This window comes from Octodon degus, unplaced genomic scaffold (assembly GCF_000260255.1).
Source record: "Octodon degus isolate 3935 unplaced genomic scaffold, OctDeg1.0 scaffold00004, whole genome shotgun sequence".
Classification (NCBI taxonomy): Eukaryota; Metazoa; Chordata; class Mammalia; order Rodentia; family Octodontidae; genus Octodon; species Octodon degus.
The window spans coordinates 7,265,301-7,283,138 of NW_004524580.1; the positions used below are offsets into that span (position 1 = coordinate 7,265,301).

The following is a 17,838-nucleotide window of genomic DNA, read 5'->3' on the forward strand; positions in this document are numbered from 1 at the left end:
TTTTGCTAAGCTTGTTCTAAGTAGGTGCTTTAGACCACTGAGCCATCTCTCCAGCCCTTTTTTTTTTTTAAAAAAAATTTTTATTTATTTATTAGCTCACTGTCTTTAAATAAAAACATTAATTCTCTGATAGGTAGATTACCAACCCTACATACTAATAATTGCTAATTATATCATTTTATATAGTTCTGAGCTACAAGAGAAAGTGTTACTAATTAGCTTAATAAGAGATGGTCATCACTTACCAAGATTTTCAAAAACCAAATCCCAACTTTCACAACTTTCATCCCCAGACAAACACATCAGCAGACCTTTACACACCTGCGTCTCTCCCTGACCTCTGACGTAGAGAGGACAGTGCCAGCAGTAGTTGTAGTCAGGGTTGTAGTAGGAGCTGCAGCATTTACAACAGTTGGTGCAACAGGAATGGTCACTGCCGTAGGAACACTGTCCTTTTCTTTTTCAGTACTATCCTCAGCCCACAAACGATTTGAGGTACTATAGCACCATAAGCAGCAACACAAAAAGAGAAAAGGAAAATAGCTAAACAATGAAAGCACTTTGTAGCGGCTGAAAACATGTGACTATAGGGATGGATTTTTTAAAAACACATGAGACATCTTTCAACTATAAAACCAACAGCTCACCCAGAGCTGTTCAGACAAGAATTTACATTGTAAGCAGTCTAATTCAGGAACTTAATTTTTTTCCCCAGACATGCATAACTGCGTCATTTTGGAACCAATTTTGTTTGGAAATAACTTTAATAAGGTAAATGAAAAAATCCAGAGCCCCACAATCTTCTAAACAAAGATGCATGCACATACATAAGCACACAGTAGACCTGAACACAAAGTGCATCTATGACTTACCTGCTCTGTGTGCCTGCTGAGGAAGAACCCGTGGTAATCTTTGTAGTAGTGCTTGTGCTGGAAAGCAGGCTTTTCTGAAGCCCAGCTGCAGAGGTAACTGTTGGTGTTGATGTGGTGCTTGGAACACTAGAACTAATCAAATCATCTTGTCTTCTACCAAAGGAGCAACTAAAGGAAAGAGTCATATCTATATAGAATGTGTCTGTATGTATATTTTATATTTAATGTCTTATATATTATACAAATTCACAAGACTAGGGGAAAAAAAGTCTAGGATATTGTGTTCCCAAATATACCACCAGCTCCAGCACCAAGAGTTGCATCTACAACTTGCTAGAGTTTGGATGACTTAGCTAATTTGGCTGTGTCTCATTTTATTGTCTCCTCCCCATTCCCTCAATGAAACTCAAATATGATTTAATTTAGTATTTCATATTTGAGAATATTCTAGGATCATGTGTATCAGGCTGATTGTAAAAAACAAAAACAAAAAATAGAAAACCCCACTTTGGTTTAGTTTTATCCAGGAAAGTAGACCTTTAACATTTTTTGAGGAAAATTTTTTAGCAATGGGTCAGGTAACTAAGATGCAACTGCCCATAGCTTATTCTTCTTTTCAGTTGTTTCCTGCAGAGAACTAGCTCCACCCCACCATATAGTAAAATATTCAACTGAAGGAGTTCTAGGACAAGCAGAAAGCTTCTAGACGAAACAGGATGACTAGACCAAGTAAGATACTAATTTATTTCAGCTGCTCTAGTCATCATATAACACATTCCTTTAAAATATACTAAAAAAGGGCTCATATCAATTTGCATATAGTATAACAGAAATGTATGAGCAAAATCATTACCCACCTTTAAATATACATTGTGTTTATTCAAATCAAATTTTACTTAAAGAACAGAAGATACAATATTTAACCAAGGTACCTATCTGCCTAACTGATGTTAAATTGAGGGCGTCAGACATGCTGCCTCACATTATGAAGTAATCCATAAAAACCACTTCAAAGTATATTATTACCTTTTATGATAAGTTGATCCTTCATTAATGGAGCTATTTTTTTTAAGATCATCTTCCCATTTTCTTCTTGTGTAAGAACTACTTGTTCGTAAACTTGAAGTGTCTCTGTGAAAAGAACACAGTAGGTAATTTCAAAATGTGACTAGTAGTTTTGAAACAGGGTTAAGAAAGCTGCACACTAACAAAATATTAGGAGTAGAAACCAGTAAAATCTTGTAGGAAAATGCTTTGGGTATTTATCAAAAAGGGAACATAATTCTAGTTCTACAATTTTATTCCCAAAAGCCTAATATATATAGGGGCAAGGTTAAAATGTTTATAAAAATACTATTTAAAATAAACAAAAATACTACACAACATGCCATAAAATCAGGGGTGTCACTTACATCTCAGCAGATCTTTTCAGGGGTCTATTACGTACTGATGAAAAACAATGCTTATTCAAAATATGTATTAACATATATACTGCTTAAGAGATGTTATAGGAAAAAAGATCAAAAATTCTCAAACTCTATGTGCAGAAAAATCAGAAGAAACCACCAAAAATACAGACACTGATTAAGTATGGGCTTTCTTTTCCTTTTCTAAATGTTGGAAATGTTTAGAGAACTTGTACTAGTCTGTGGCTTCTTTTATGACTTCTCAATTTTATGAACATACTAAGCCTGTATGCAGGATCACGTACCTGGTTCTCTCCCACATATCTCCAATTCTTATGTGTTGCGTCTGTTGCTAAATAATAAATACTGTACAGTAAATGCACAAAGCAATCTTCACTCACCTGTTTTCTTTTTCCTCGATGTCAGATGTACTAGCTAATCGTCGTGGTATTGTAGGTGCAACATATGCAAGCCGTGTACCTTTACTATCTCTCTCCTGTACAAAAGGAAAATAATGAATGAAAATAACACTAGGGGATGATTTTTAAGTACTGCTGAAATATTAGCAAAGGAGACTCAACACCATATGATTATAAAGCCAATAAATGTATATTTCCACAGTGCCTTGCAAAACTCTACCAATAATCAGTAGCACAAGCACAAAAGAATAGTCTTTTCAAACTAATTTGTTTCATTCTCCTTAAATCTAGAAATAGAAAATAATTTTACATAAAGAAGAAAATTTTTCTTTTTCTTTTTTTTTGGGGGGGGCAGAACCAGATATTGAACTCAGGTCCTTGAGCTTGCCAGAGAAGCACTTATTCTACTGAACCATCTCCTCAGCCCCTGAAAATTTTTCTTACATATTAGTGAAATTTTCTGAAATAGATTAAAGTACTGTCATAAATCAGAACACTCATTTTCTTCAGAGAAATAAGGTCCCACATAAGGTTGAGAAGTCACAATCATTATCCAAGCTATTCATAACCATGACAATCTAGGCTTTCAAATATATTAAGTATTCAAAATAAGTATTATCTAAGCTATATTTTTAAAATTTTTAATTAGCACGTTTATAATACATAATAATTATATTTCTTGTGGGGAGCTGGGAAATGTATATATCTTAATTCTTACTTTTATTCTTTCTCTCTTCCTCATTTCTTGGTCCTCCTGTTACAAAAGATCTATTTCCCTCTTCCTGTTATCTAACTTGTATTTTGCTCTTTATTTTAGGTTCCTCATATGAAAGGTCACTTCCAAAATTCAGCTATCATGCATTGTGCTGCTATAAACAAAGGTACAAGGTACCACTGTAATATGTCTTTAATGAGAAAGAATAGCTGGGTTGAATAGAATTTTTACTTTTAGTTCTTGAGAAATCTCCAGTGATTTTATTAGTTTAGATTCCTGTAACAATGTAGAAGGCTTATTCCTTACTTGATTTCTTGATAAGCCTTTCTTTCCTGAAGGTAGAATTTTTGTTTTAATTTGCACTTGATCTTTGATAAAGAGGCCAAACAAAACATGCTATAAGAAAGATAGCCTCTTTAAAAAAGTGTTTGATAATACACAATCTATTAATTATTGTAACTGTCCCACTAACCTGTTCCGAAACTCATTGTTATTTCTTTCTTAATAAAATTAATTAAAAAAATAAACAGTGCCAGAAAAACTAATTATTTACATGTAGAAGACTGAAACCATTTTCATATTTCTTACTATGTGTTAAATTAAAATTAAAATAGATAAAAGATTTAAATGTTAAAACAGAAATAAACTACTGGAAGATAAAAATGACAAAATTTTTGAAAACAGTATAGGCAAGGACTTTCTGCATAGAACCTCAATAGCACAGGAAATAACATTAAAAAAAATGAACACATAAGGTATCAAAAAGTTGCAGAGCAAAGGAACCAACAACAGAGTGAAATGACAGCTAACAGAAATTGAGGGTTTTTTTTTTGCCAGCTGCTATGCCTTGGTGAGGAGTAATACTGAGAATACAGAAATAATTTTTTTTTAAAAATGGAGATGTCTCCACAATAAAAGACCCAATCAAAAATGAGCAAAGGAAACAAAACACTCCTCAGCGAAAAATGGCCAATTAATACATGAAAAAATGTGTAGTAGCTAAGGTATATTTATTCAAATATGGCTGACAATGAGTGGACACAGTGACCTAGATCATTCCTGATAAACTGTCATAAAAATACCTAAAAGACTGGACAATAAATTTATAAAAAGCACAACACTAAAGTTACAATATGTTAAATATTCAATGAAGTATTATCTAAGCTACATTTTTTCAATTTTTATTTTTTATTAGTACAGTTTGCTGTACATAATGATTACATTCCTTGTGGGGAGCTGGTAAATATATGTAACATATCTTAATTCTTTTATTCCTTTCCTCTCCCTCTCATTTCTTGGTCCTCCTATTATAAAAGATTTATCTCTCTCCTATTACCTAAAGTGTATAAATTCATTTTTTAATGTATATTTATTTACTGTTTTTTAAAATAATTTTATTGAGAAATAAATAGCAATGAGACAGCTTCAAAACTGATTAGTAGGACAGTTTTTAATAATTAATACATTTCATACTGTTGTTTAGTGGTTATTCATTGTACAAGATGCAAACATGATATCTTGTCCACAAACACTATTAAAACAAATCTTTCTATTCATTGAATTAAGAGAATGTAGCTATATATCTATCCTATTTTGAATATATAAAGTGTATATATTTATATAAAAAAGCACAGTATCAAAATTAACTGATGAGGGCCAGCCAAATAGCTCAGTGGATTAAAGCACCTGCAAGCAGGCACAGAGGCTGAGGGTTCCCCCGAGCCTGCTGTGCTAGCCCTACACCAGGGGCACACTGAGATGGCAACTGAGACTGGGTATGGCGGTGCATGCCTGTAATACCAGCTCTTGGGAGGCTGTAAACAGGTAGATCACTATGAGTCTGATCTAGCAGTGAGACCTTGAATACTGTAGACCTTTCCCTAAAATACAAAAAAAAAAAAAAAAAAAAAAGAAAAGAAAGAAAAAAATCCACCAAAATTAACTGACAAGATTCCATCTCTCAATTTCTGATATGAGGAATCATTCTTCAAGAAAGAAAATTATACAAAGAAAAGGTTTTGCTACACCGGCCTTGCACCTGGGCACAATGAGCCAGCCACTATGACTGGGCATGGTGGCGTATGCCTGTAATCCCAACGCTGAGGAGGCTGAAAACAGGAGGATCACTAAGAGTCCAAGCTGCATAGTGAGACCCTGCACCAAATACATTAAAGAAAAGAAAAAGTTCAAGTATAGGAAATGTAGTATTAAAAAAAAGAACAAATAGCACTGGGTAAACTGTGATGTAGCTATTTGATATGATACTAATTTTTTAAAAGGTTTTTTGGTGGTAGTATTAGGGATTTAATCAGGGGTCTTTGCACTAAGCTACATCTTCAGCTCTTACTTACTTTTTTCTTTTGCACGATGGCTTCACTAAGTAGCCCAAGTTGGGCTCCAACTTGTGATCCTCTGCCTTAGCCTCCTAGAATGCAAGGCTCACAGGTGTGTGTGCCTCCACATCTGGCTAATACTGCTTTCAAATTACAATTAAAACTGCTCATTAGGTATAAGTTACTTGTAATGTATTAAAAGCTTGGTAACAAAACTGCAAATATTGTATGAATGTAACTTGTAAGTATACTGTGAAAAAAATCTGTTTCTAAACGTTGGAAAACTTACGGAATTTTCGGAAGTGAAACATGCCTAATTTACTCTATATAGTTCTTCATGTAGGATCTTTTAACCTGAGTACATACTATGCTTCGGGCAAATAATCGGATCTTATCACATGTAAATATATCCATGGTAGGTACACCGTGTATTATAAAATTTATGAAGTCAAGTGAGTTAAGTTGCTACCTAAAGTCTAAAGATTCAATAACATTAATAAAAAAATAAAGTCTAAAGGTACCTAATTAAAAATAAATCAGATTTGACATTCCTGGAAAAGAAATTATTGCATGTTTATAAAAACTAGATTGTAAAATACATTACCTTTTCTTTATTATCCAAAGAGGAGGAAAGCCTGGGACTTGAAGCTGAACGTATAACCCCTGAAGTGTCCTTTTCCTTCTGAGCTTCTTTAGATGCTGTGATTTCAGCAAGTGCGCCATAACTGCCAGTCTTTCTGAGTCCTAGCCTCCAAGAGGCAGGAGACTCATCTTTTCTCTCTTCTTCTTTGGGAGAAATTTTTGTAGTTGATGCAGGAAACTTTATTTTTTTTAAAGAAAAAAGAATTAACAAAATTGATCAGTCCTTAATTTGGAAATGATACGGTTCTGAAGATAAGGTCTAAACTTTATAGTTAATAGTTTCAGAAAAAAACAAAAAACCTTACTAATTAGGTTAATGTCTTAGTCAGAAATGTAAATCTAAAACTGAAAGAAGAGACTATCTTTCCAGAGGTTAGATTAAAAAAAACACACTACATACTTTGTATCACACAGAAAAATTATGATGCACATACGAAAACAGCACACTGTAAGGACTTAAAACCATGCATCTCCGGAATCAATATTTATATTAACTGGTTATGTCGTAACCTAATACAAATTCTCGCACGTAGAAATGCCTCACCATAGGTCTTTCACCCTTACTGGGCACAAGAACAATGCCAGTTTTGCGCAAGCCCTGCCTCCATGATGCGGGATCTACAGATTCCACCACAGGCATGAGAGGAGCAATGAAATCATACTGAAGCCAATTAAAATAAGACAGGTGAAAAGACAGAAGATTGAAAGTATGACAATAAAACAGGAAGGTTAAGAGCAAAGAATACTTTTTTCTTTTAAAAAATTTCATAAAGAATTAAAGCTGAAATCTAGTCTTTGAAAATCACAAGGAACAAACCTAGATTTAGCATGAAATAATATGAAATAATCTAACAAGAAACTTCAATTGCAGTAAAAGGCACACGGAGCAGATACTACAGTTGATGAGTGAGGAAACAAACTATCACATGCAAATTTTGCTTTTTATCTATGTGTATATTCTCCATAAAAATTTTAAACCTAAGATAATAAATACTCTTAATAACATATTTTTATCACACATATAAATTTAATAACATTTTACAATATCACTTAAGCTTACTGCCTGATTTTCTCACTACAATTAGACATTTCAATTAAAAATTATTTTTAAGGTACAAATGATTATTCCATTTCTAGGGCTTTCCACTCACTGTATTTTTTCCTTGAATAAATCTTCAATTATTTTACATAATTTGACCTCCAGAATGTAAATGTTCAACTACAGTTAAATATGGACATTAAGCATGGGGTATGGATATTTTTTCTAAAGGGAAAAAAACCCTGTCATATTTATGTTCATAGTGCTCTTTAATTAGCAGATCAATAGATTTCTGTTAAAGTTCTCATGATGCTAGAGAACCACTTCATAAAACTTACAAAACAGCTCTGGTCCTTCTAGTAATTAATTTGTGTCAACATACTCTATGCATCCATCAGTTCCCAAAAGGTTGACCAAAATATGCAGGGTGTCGTAATAAAAATCACAGGAGCTTTGAGGGATAGTTTAAGTTTTGAGAAATGCAGTGACATCTTATGCACACTACACAAACTACCACTACGAATTTATTTGCATCTAATTACTTTTAAAAAAAGGAAGGAAGGCAGGACGGAAGGAGGAAGGGAGGGAGAGGCAGGAAAGAAGGGAGAGAATGAGGATAGGAAGAAAGGAAAGGAAAACAATTGGTACTACAAAAAAAAAAAAAAAAAAAAAAGCTACTGAGAGAGTAGGGGCTCAACCAAAAAAAGGTAGAGATCTCCATAATACTGTATGCAATCTGATAGGTATGGAGGTAAATTACTTACTGATTTCTAAGTTTCAAAGCCTACACTATACATTTTAGGCTCTGCAGACCACAGGTAACACGTAAGTGAATGCAGTCATGTTTCAATAAAAACTTAAATTAGAAACAATGAAATGTGAACTTGTGTCCCCAAACAGCTGATCACTTCAAACTGTGAAGGCCATTCTTAGCTTGTGGGCTACACAAACACAAGGCCCAAGAGCCAGTTTGCTAATTCCTGTTCCACATCTTTCTTCCCTCAAAAAATTGCCAGCAAATGTTTTACTTCTACAAAACCAAAAAAGACAACATATCATATAACATCCAATTACTGCTACATTTTCACCTAATATTTAATAAACATTTACCATTAGCTGGCTCTAACTTAAAGTGTTTCACATGAGTTGTTTTACCTAAACCAACAACTATTCAAAGAAATATTATTATTGTCACTTTTAGAGTTGACAAGAGGCAGGCATACTGGTACATGCCTGTAATTCCAGTGCTTGGCAGCCTGAGGCTGAAGGATTGCCACGAGTTCGAGGCCAGCTTGGGTTACATACTAAGTTCAAGGCCAGTCTGAATTACATAGCAGTTTTATTCTAAACATGTTGAGTTTTCATTTCTAAGACTGTGCAGTTAAATAGAAATTCAGGACTGGAATTTAGGAGTCAGGCTGCACTGGAGAATAACAAATCAGAGAATGGGTGGAATGAAATTAATATTTAGATTGGAGCCACTATCCCCAATCCTGAGTAGAAAAAAGTAGAAAGAGAAAATAAGGGATCTGAATAGCAAGACCCTGTCTCTAAAAAACCAAAACCAAACAAAAAACCCCCTAACCCTTTCCAACCCCGGAAACCAAAAAACAAAATAGAGGTAACAAAACTGAAGCAACAATAACCATTTTGAAATGGGTATTTGTTGTGCAGTAAAGGCTTATATACCTCCAGTCTGCCTAACATGAATCTAGATGTAACTACTGATTTTTATGTTTAAAAGCACCTCTAATTTTACCTTGGTGCGTTTAAAAAAAAACAAACAAACAACAAACCCATTCTGAAACACATAACCACTTCAAAGCTCTCCATTTATGGTAACAACTGGTTCGTTTTCCTATTCATGAATCAGAAGCACTCTGAGAGTCTGTGCTCCGATCTCTCATTTTCTATTTTTTTTCCACTCATCATTGGGAATAGGAACTCCAGTCTAAATATTAATTTTATTCAGCTTATTCTCTGATTTGCTATTCTCCAGTCCAGCCTGACCCCTAAATTCCAGTCCTGACTTTCTATTTAACTACACAATTTTAGAAATGGAAACTCAACATGTCTAAAATAAAATGTTTTTTACTATTAACTCTTCTCCATTCTCTATTTCTAGTAGAGGCACTAACATTATCTCTTTAATGTTCTATGTCTGAAACTTCACAGTCATGTTAAGAGACTTTTCTGTCACCTCCATCCATAAACTAGGTGCCAGAGAGTCCACACCTCCTCCTCCTCCCCTTTCTAAGCCAGTGGCTACTGCTTTCTACTCCTATCACTATTGGCAACTTCAAAGAATTTCTAAGAGGCCTCATCTCATCAGCTCTTCACCTTAAAATATATTTGCATACAGCTGCCAGAATATTTTATAAAGAATAGTTTTCTCATGACATTATTTAAATATTTTCTATGATTCTCCATGTTTCAAATAAATTATAAAAATGTCAGATATGAAAACATTCCACAATTATACTGATTTTTGTTTTACTTTGCATACACGTACCTTATAAATCAAATGTGACACTTTTTCCCCCACTAAATATTATTACTGCTTGCTCACATTATTTCTCTTCTCTATCTTTAAGCAAATTATAGACCCTTTCAGCTGCAGGAAGTGCTACTACCCATTCTTCAAAGTCTGTCTCAAGTATTGTTACTGTAAATGCAAATCAAAGTTTCCACTATTACATCATCATGCTACATGTGAACACTGTCACTGGTATACTTCACATACCCAGAGCACACCTAGCAGTCTTCTACTAAATTACTGTTCAGGTTATTAATCTGGCTTCAATTTTTTAGGACACAATTTCTACAATTCAGTAAAGAAAATTTAATTTATACTTCATTGGAAGGTATTCATACAACAGACCTTGTGATTTGTTTTATAGATCCTGGCACTTATTTTAATGAGATTTATATATGGTAGGTAACAATTTAAAGCATAAAATCAAACTTATGATCTTATATATAACATCTCCACAAATTACCAGCCTGTTATCACTGACATAGAAAAACTACTTTTAGTTCAAAATGGAAAAGATCATTTAAAACAAATTAATATATTTTGTTGTAATTATCTTATGTTATTAACAGAAAACAAGTGACATTTAACATCAGTGTTTTCTGAGTTTCCTTTTCATGAGCACTTACTTACACATAAACAGCGATACTTTGGCTCATGAAGGCTTTATGTTTGCAAACACTGCATTGGGTGACAAACATGAACATAGTCCTCTCTCCCACACTAACACAAAAGTGGTCTTCTTTTCCAGAAGTGTAAAATTAAGTTTGTGAACCAAGGCACTACTATATATATTTTATTACCTAGTGGAGGAACTTGGGATAACTGTGCAAATATTAAAAGCAGAGTAAGCCAGGCATGGTGGCACATACCCATAATCTCAGTACTTGGAAGGCTGAGGCGGGAGGATTGTTGCGAGTTCGAGACCAGCCTGGACTACACAGTGAGCTCAGGGCCAGCTTGAACTGCACAGTGAGACTCTGTCTCAAAAAGGCTAACAAAGTGTAGATTAGTGAATGGGAACCCAAAATTAGAATTGTTTAACTGCAAGATTTTTTATGACACATTAACAATTCAGTTAAGGAAATTTGTAACTGTTAATTCTCCAAAGTTCTAGGTAAAATCTTGACCAAACTTGTATCATTATAAAGAAGGGCTGGGGAGATAGCTCAGCAGCATAAGAGCATTCCTAGTAAGCGCAAGGTCCTGAGTTTGATCCCTGGTACCAAAAGAGTAGGTAAAAGAGTGCAAGTATCAATGGATGTAAGCACAAATTCTAAGTCATACAATACTGTTAAGACTCCCTCAACCACTAAACACTACACAAAGTTTTAGTAAATCACAGTTTTACTGCTCTCAGTAAAATTCAGATACAAAACCCAAGGAACAAAGACTAAAACAATATAATCTAAGTTATGATGCTTGGAACTGAGAATAAAATGGAGTTGCTAAGTGTGTAAACAACAGTAGCAGATGTCTCTCATTCAGTTTAATTACAGAATCAATCAAAAGTGCTGACTAAAAATTTTTTAATCATTCATTCATTCATTTTATATACAGCTTAGACTCATAGCGATCCTCTTGTCTCAGCCTCTCCAGAGTTGGGATTACAGGTGTGTGCCACCATGCCTGATTTCGGTAGCTGGTACACCCAGGGTTTTGGGGCCAGCAAGACACATGGTACTGGAGATAGAACCCGGGAACTTGTGCTTGCCAGGCAGGCACTTAGACTGCAGAACTAGCTCCCTTGACCGTGAGTAAAAATTTTTATACTCAAGATACTGTCCCACTAAGCTAATACAAGTATAAAATATTTATTTTAGTTAGGATACTAGGTATAGATGGGAGGAGTAAAGTGACATAAATCTGGGGCTATGCTTGAAGAAAAGAAACCTGAACATAAAAAGTCTATTGTAGCCATTGTACTTACTATCTGACAGGAGTAAGAAAGGGATTGCTCCCCCAAATACCAAAAAAGAAAGAGCCAGTTTCTTGCCCAGTTATACCAGTGATAAAACTTTGGGAAATAAGTTTATGGTCCTGACAGACAATAAATCAAAAGAAATAAAAGATGTAGGCATAGGTGGGCTGGAGAGATAGTTCAGCAGACTAAGTGCCTACTTAGGCAAGTGCAGGGATTTGGGTTCAATCCCTGGCACCACATGCCGTACTGGCCCCATCCCTGGGTGCACTGAGCCAGCCACCAAGATTGGGCATGGTGCTGCACAAGTGTAATCCCAGTACCGGGGAGGCTGAAAACAGGAGGACCACTGTGAGTCTGAGCTGTGTATTGAGACCCTATATCAAATACATTCAAAAAAAAAAAAAAAAAAGAAGATGCAGGCACAAATTTAGTTTTCACTAAATTAGAAGTACACAGAGGTCCTAGAACTACATTTTATTTAGTTCAACTTGGTTTAACTTTGGCAATACACAACTTTTGCATAACAGTTTTCAAAATTTGCAGACAAACTGCTTTTAGAGAATATCATCTTATAGCATTATTATGATCATGAAAATGGCTTACAAATGAAAATGGCTTTTCACTGAATTCAAAGCATTCTGGGTCTGAATATAGAAGAGAAAGTAACTCATTCATGACAATTTCCTGACATTTGAACTATATACCATTGAAACTCATACATTTCTATTCTCCTTGGGAAGAGTTTAGATGATTCTTATTACTAACATAATAGGCTGACATATAATTCTTAGTTTATTATTTCTAAAAGCTCTTCTTTGAGGATGACTGACAACAAATAGAGTGGAGATCTAAACTCATGTGCCCAAATACTACCAGGCAAGAAACAAGTAAGTCTAAAAGTACAGACATGACTACTCAACACAAAGTGTAATCTCTGAATGGACCCTCAGTTTGAAAAAACAAACAGCAAGAAAAGATCTTAGAAGAAGCACATTTGGGAAAATCTGACTATGAATATTAACACAGATAACAGTATTACATTACATTAAATTTTTTAAGTACTGATCATTTTATGGTAGGAATGCCTTTGATGTAGGAGATAGACACTAACATTTAAGGCAAAGTTTTACGTGACTGTACTTAATTCTGAAAAGTTTTTTTTCCTTTTTTTGTGGTACTGGGGATTGAACTCAGGACCTTGCACTTGCCAGGCAAGTGCTTACTCTACTGAGCTACCTCTCCAGCCCCTTAACTGTTTTGCAGAAAAAGTCTGTGTGTCCAGAGAAGGATGAATATGTTCATTAAAGACAAATAAGGGCTGGTAACAAGAAACCTTTATATGGAAAGTAGTAGATTAAAAACCAACAAAACCCTTAATGTTTAATTTGGATTTAAAGAAGGACAGAATCTAGGGTAGTAAGGAAAAGGGATGTTTTTAAAAAGAGTAACAATAGATGGAAAACACTGCTTTGGTAGAAAACAGATGCAAGGAAGAAGGAAGAAATGGAAAACTGCTATTTTGGGAACACTTAATCACTGGCCAGCATCTCAGCATCTGAACCAGCTCTTATAACACTTATTTCTATTTGTTTTGTGACAGACAAGGAAGATAACTTGCTCAAGGTTGTAAGAACTAGTGAAAGGTGGGGCCAGAATTGATGTGCTGTTTGCTCTTGCTAACACACTATACAGGCATGCCTATTACTCTGTACTATGACTAAGAAAACTGTTAAATTGTGGGAGCACATTTTGTGGCCAATCTGCAAAATTTGCAAAACACACCTCTACTTAACAGTGACAAAACTTGAGTTTCTCAAAATAAATGTTAATGAAGTAGAAGGAAAAACTACCATGATCATTAATTTTAATACTCTGAAAATTTTATCTCACAGCTATTTATTTTAACAAATTCAATATTTCAAACTATCAAATATAAAATTAACTGTAATTTGCAAGAAAAAAAAAAGACCGACTATAACATAGTTCAGAGGAAATATTGAGCTAAAAACAGAGAAGTGCAATACATTTTTTAAAAAAACTACAAAAATGTAGAACTGTTTTAACAAGTTAGTCCAAATGATACTTAAAACAGACTACATATATTTTTAGCAAACACAACTCCAGCTTACCTTTTTAACAGGTGATGTAGGTGTTGCCTGACTGGATGATAGCGTAGGTGTTGTAATAGCTATAGGAGCTGCTTGTGTACTACAAGTGTTGGTATTGGTAACAGAAGCCATGGGTTTTGTCTTATCTATTAAAGAGAAAACAAAAAATTAAGAGTCAAGGTTCTACATGAATTTAGTTTTATGACTGTCTTTTCCTTTTAATACTCCTTTTCATAAATAGGTTTTTAAAGAAGTTTCTAGAAACATCTACGTATGTATGCAAATAGTACAGATTATCTGTACCTATTTTTTGAAATAAATAAATTTTATTTCAAAAAATAGGTACAGATAATCTGAAAGAAATGTAACAAAGCTTCTGAGAATAAAAGGCACACTTTGAATCTGACTTTTATTTTTAAAAATTATTTTAATTGAGAAACAGCAATGAGACAGTTTCAAAACAGGTTAGTAGGACAGTTACAATAATATATAACATATTGTTGTCTTCATAATATACCACCAAGTTTCTGTTATTCTTTTTCTTTTTTTTGGTACTGGGGATTGAACTCAGGACCTTACACTTGCCAGGCAGGTGCTTAAGCTACTCAGCTATCTCCCCAGCCCCTGACTTTTCTATTTTTAAGACTAGGAAACTATTTAAAATTAATTTTTGTTAGGAGCAGGGATCAAACTCAGGACCTTGTGCCTGCCAGGCAAGCACTTATTCTACTGAGCTATCTCCCCAGCCTAAAATTTAAAAATCTCAATTTGTAAATGCAACATAATTTAAAAAATTACAATAGCTATGCCATTTTCTAATGAATAAACAACTACTACTGCTGATTTAAAATCAACTGCTCTTTGTTTGAGGAAAGCTAGTGTTTTTGTCAACAATCAGTTTATATGCATGTCTAACATATATTCATATTAAATATCTCCAAGAACAAGCAGATTTTATCACTTTTAAAAGATCTAACATTAATAGGGCACAATAGTATCTTCCTAGAAAATATTCCAGGTGATTGAAGAATGTCATGCAATAAATATTCTTTGTCTCTGAATTTCAAATACAGTCCTAAACAACGGACATATGTCAGCCATTAAAAATGTCTAAACTAGATAAAACTTATAATCTAGAATTTGTACCTAGATGAAATATTACATAAGTTTAAGACTATTCAGCTTATTAAGTGAATGTTATCAGTATTATTGAAGCCCTGCCATTTGAGTTTCTCTTATATATTTGGCACAGGGTCTCACCACGCAGCTTGGCCTCGTAGTGATCCTTCTGTCCCCCCCCACCCCAGCTGATGGCTCTGTGCCCAAGGGGTGGGGCCAATGCAGCATGCGTGACCAGGGAGCAAACCCTGGTCCCTGCATTTGCCAAAGCAGGCACTTAGTCCACTGAGCTATCTCACCAGCCCCTCCATTTTGCTTTTAATTTAGTAGGAAAACTAAGTTCAACTGTAAAGGCAAAAATGTATCTTCCCTTTCTCATTGTCTTACTTCCTCAAATTTATAAATCTTTTAGAAGAAAATTAAAAGTTTTAACTGGATTCCTATTTTCACCTAGCTTCTGATGCTATCTAGCTTATGATATGTTGATTCATGGAACCAAACAATGTCAATGACGAAAAATTCAAATCTCTAAGTACCTAGAATCTAACCATTTGTATATTTCATAAATTTTTTGTGTATTGCAGAAAAATAATGTACTTGTTGGCTTAGTAAACTTTCAGAAAATAAGAGAACATTGAAGAAAAAACTGGTTTGGTAAATAACTTACAAAAGAAAATTCAGCAAACCAGTTATTTTACATCAAATATTTTCCTAAGGAAGTAACTTCACAATAAGAAAAAAAATGAATTATTTAGAAATTATAAAATCAAACTGCATCTACAGGGAAATGGCAGTGTTCACAAACTTGCCAAAGAAAATAAGTTAATTCTTGGTTGATATCAAAAGAGGGAAGAAACCATACAGCATTTAAACAAGTTAATAGTTGAGATAGTCAAATTTCTTGACATAACCAACTACTAGGAACAAGAACAAGAATAAAATTATTATGGCACAACACTTAGATGACCATTTAAAGTTAGCTTAATGAGATGTTGAGCAGAGGGTAACTGTTGGGTTTCCATTTCAAAAGGAACTAATATGATGCAATTTAATATATTTATAAAATTATTTGTAAATATACCAAAAGTTTATGAAGAACTCTCTAGATCATATAGTCCAATTCTTCTCATTTTAGTATTGGTATGAATATTTCAGTTAAAAAAAATGCCAGGACATTTAGTAGTCTGGGACAAGCTGGCCCAAGATCAGTCTTTTATTTGTTTTAAAATACCTCTTCAGTATCTAACACTGAATGGTGAATTCACTGAACAATAAGTAAAAGATCTATGAAGAAAATGATAACAGAAAATCAGAACTCTCTGAATGACATGCTTGTACTTCGGTTCTTTCAATTCTACCACATAGGGGGCCTGCCCCTTAGCTCAGTTCTTTAAGTGGCTGCTTCAACAAAGCAGTCAGGCTCAGGTTGCTGTGGTTTAATCCTCACAACTCAAGCCAGCCAAACCTGCCCTGAAGGCATTCAGACAAAAAAAAAAAAAAAAAAAAAAAAAAAAAAAAAAAAAAAAAAAAAATCAATTCTACCACATAATTAGACTTGATGTAAAAGTTAGGATACCTGAACGCTGGGCCTGGTTCTTGGGTACATGCATATAAGGGTTGAGGTACATGTAGGTTTTTAATCATATACAAGACTTTACTATACAGGAGGAGCCAAGGTACAATCAGCAGGGAGATTAAATACATAAAAATAACTGCTAAATACTTGCAAAAGCATGAAGACTATTTAAATATCAATGATACTATTTCACTTCCTAGTTTTTGTAAAGTGTACAAGAAACAGTATAAATTTAAATGAAGTAACATTAAGAATGTATACTGATAGTATTTATATCTTATCATCCTGATTTTACAAATAAGAAATAAGATTAAATTATCTGGATACAAAATTACTTTCATGATGTACTCTATGTTCTTAAAATACTATGCATGCTACTCTCATGTAATCTGCTTTCATAGTTATATCTTAATTAACATATTATACGCGTGCTTTATAATATTCACTGAATAGCTATTGATGATTCATTTTCACTTTATCTCACCAAGGAAATGGTATGTTGATTCATGGAACTAAATGATGTAATACCAATGAGGAAAAAAATTAAATCTCTAACTGGAACCTAGCTACTTATATATTTCATAAACTCTTTGTGTGTTAAAGAAAAATAATTTTCTTGCTGGCTTAGTAAACTTTTAGAAAATAAAATATATCCAAAACACATCATGTAGGCAACAGAGATAGCTTACATCTGTTTAACATCTTATTTTTAAAACAATTATTTGAAAAACCCCAAACAATTATTGGTATATTCTTGTGTGTGTGTGTGTGTGTGTGTGTGTGTGTGTGTGTGTAACCAGGGATTGAACTCAGGCCCTTGCACTTGCCAGGCAAGTGCTTATTCTTTGCTATACATTTTATAAACCACAGCTACTCGCATTTCCTCAGAGGAATTATTTTGCTGAGTAGAAATGAAATGATTTGAAAGTACTGTTGTATCTAGAAGAAACAAACATAACGATTCCAAGAAACTGTATCGCTCCATTTGTATTTACCAATGTCTGTCTGTCTGTCTGTCTGTCTGTCTGTCTGTCTGTCTGTCTGTCTGTCTCTCTCTTAATATACTTTAGGGAAGGGTCTACAGGGCGTTCAGTGTCCCACTACTAGATCAGACTCACAATGATCTGCCTGTTCACAGCCTCCCACAACCAT

General features: G+C 34.1%; 1 protein-coding gene across 8 annotated transcripts in view; it reads right to left on the reverse strand.

The window, feature by feature from the left end:
* Ppp1r12a (protein phosphatase 1 regulatory subunit 12A) overlaps positions 1 to 17,838 on the reverse strand; it is a 150,140-nt gene that overhangs the window by 35,725 nt on the left and 96,577 nt on the right. For 3 of the 8 annotated variants that reach the window (XM_023716164.1, XM_023716166.1, XM_023716165.1), the window contains exons 9-15: positions 14,013 to 14,137; positions 6,932 to 7,048; positions 6,350 to 6,565; positions 2,680 to 2,774; positions 1,899 to 2,003; positions 873 to 1,040; positions 322 to 498 (exon numbers count right to left, since the gene is read on the reverse strand). In XM_023716164.1, coding sequence (XP_023571932.1) covers positions 322 to 498; positions 873 to 1,040; positions 1,899 to 2,003; positions 2,680 to 2,774; positions 6,350 to 6,565; positions 6,932 to 7,048; positions 14,013 to 14,137 — 1,003 coding nt within the window. The remainder of the gene's footprint in view (positions 1 to 321; positions 499 to 872; positions 1,041 to 1,898; positions 2,004 to 2,679; positions 2,775 to 6,349; positions 6,566 to 6,931; positions 7,049 to 14,012; positions 14,138 to 17,838) is intronic. The other 5 variants (XM_023716168.1, XM_023716172.1, XM_023716171.1 and 2 more) reach the window with 4 other exon arrangements.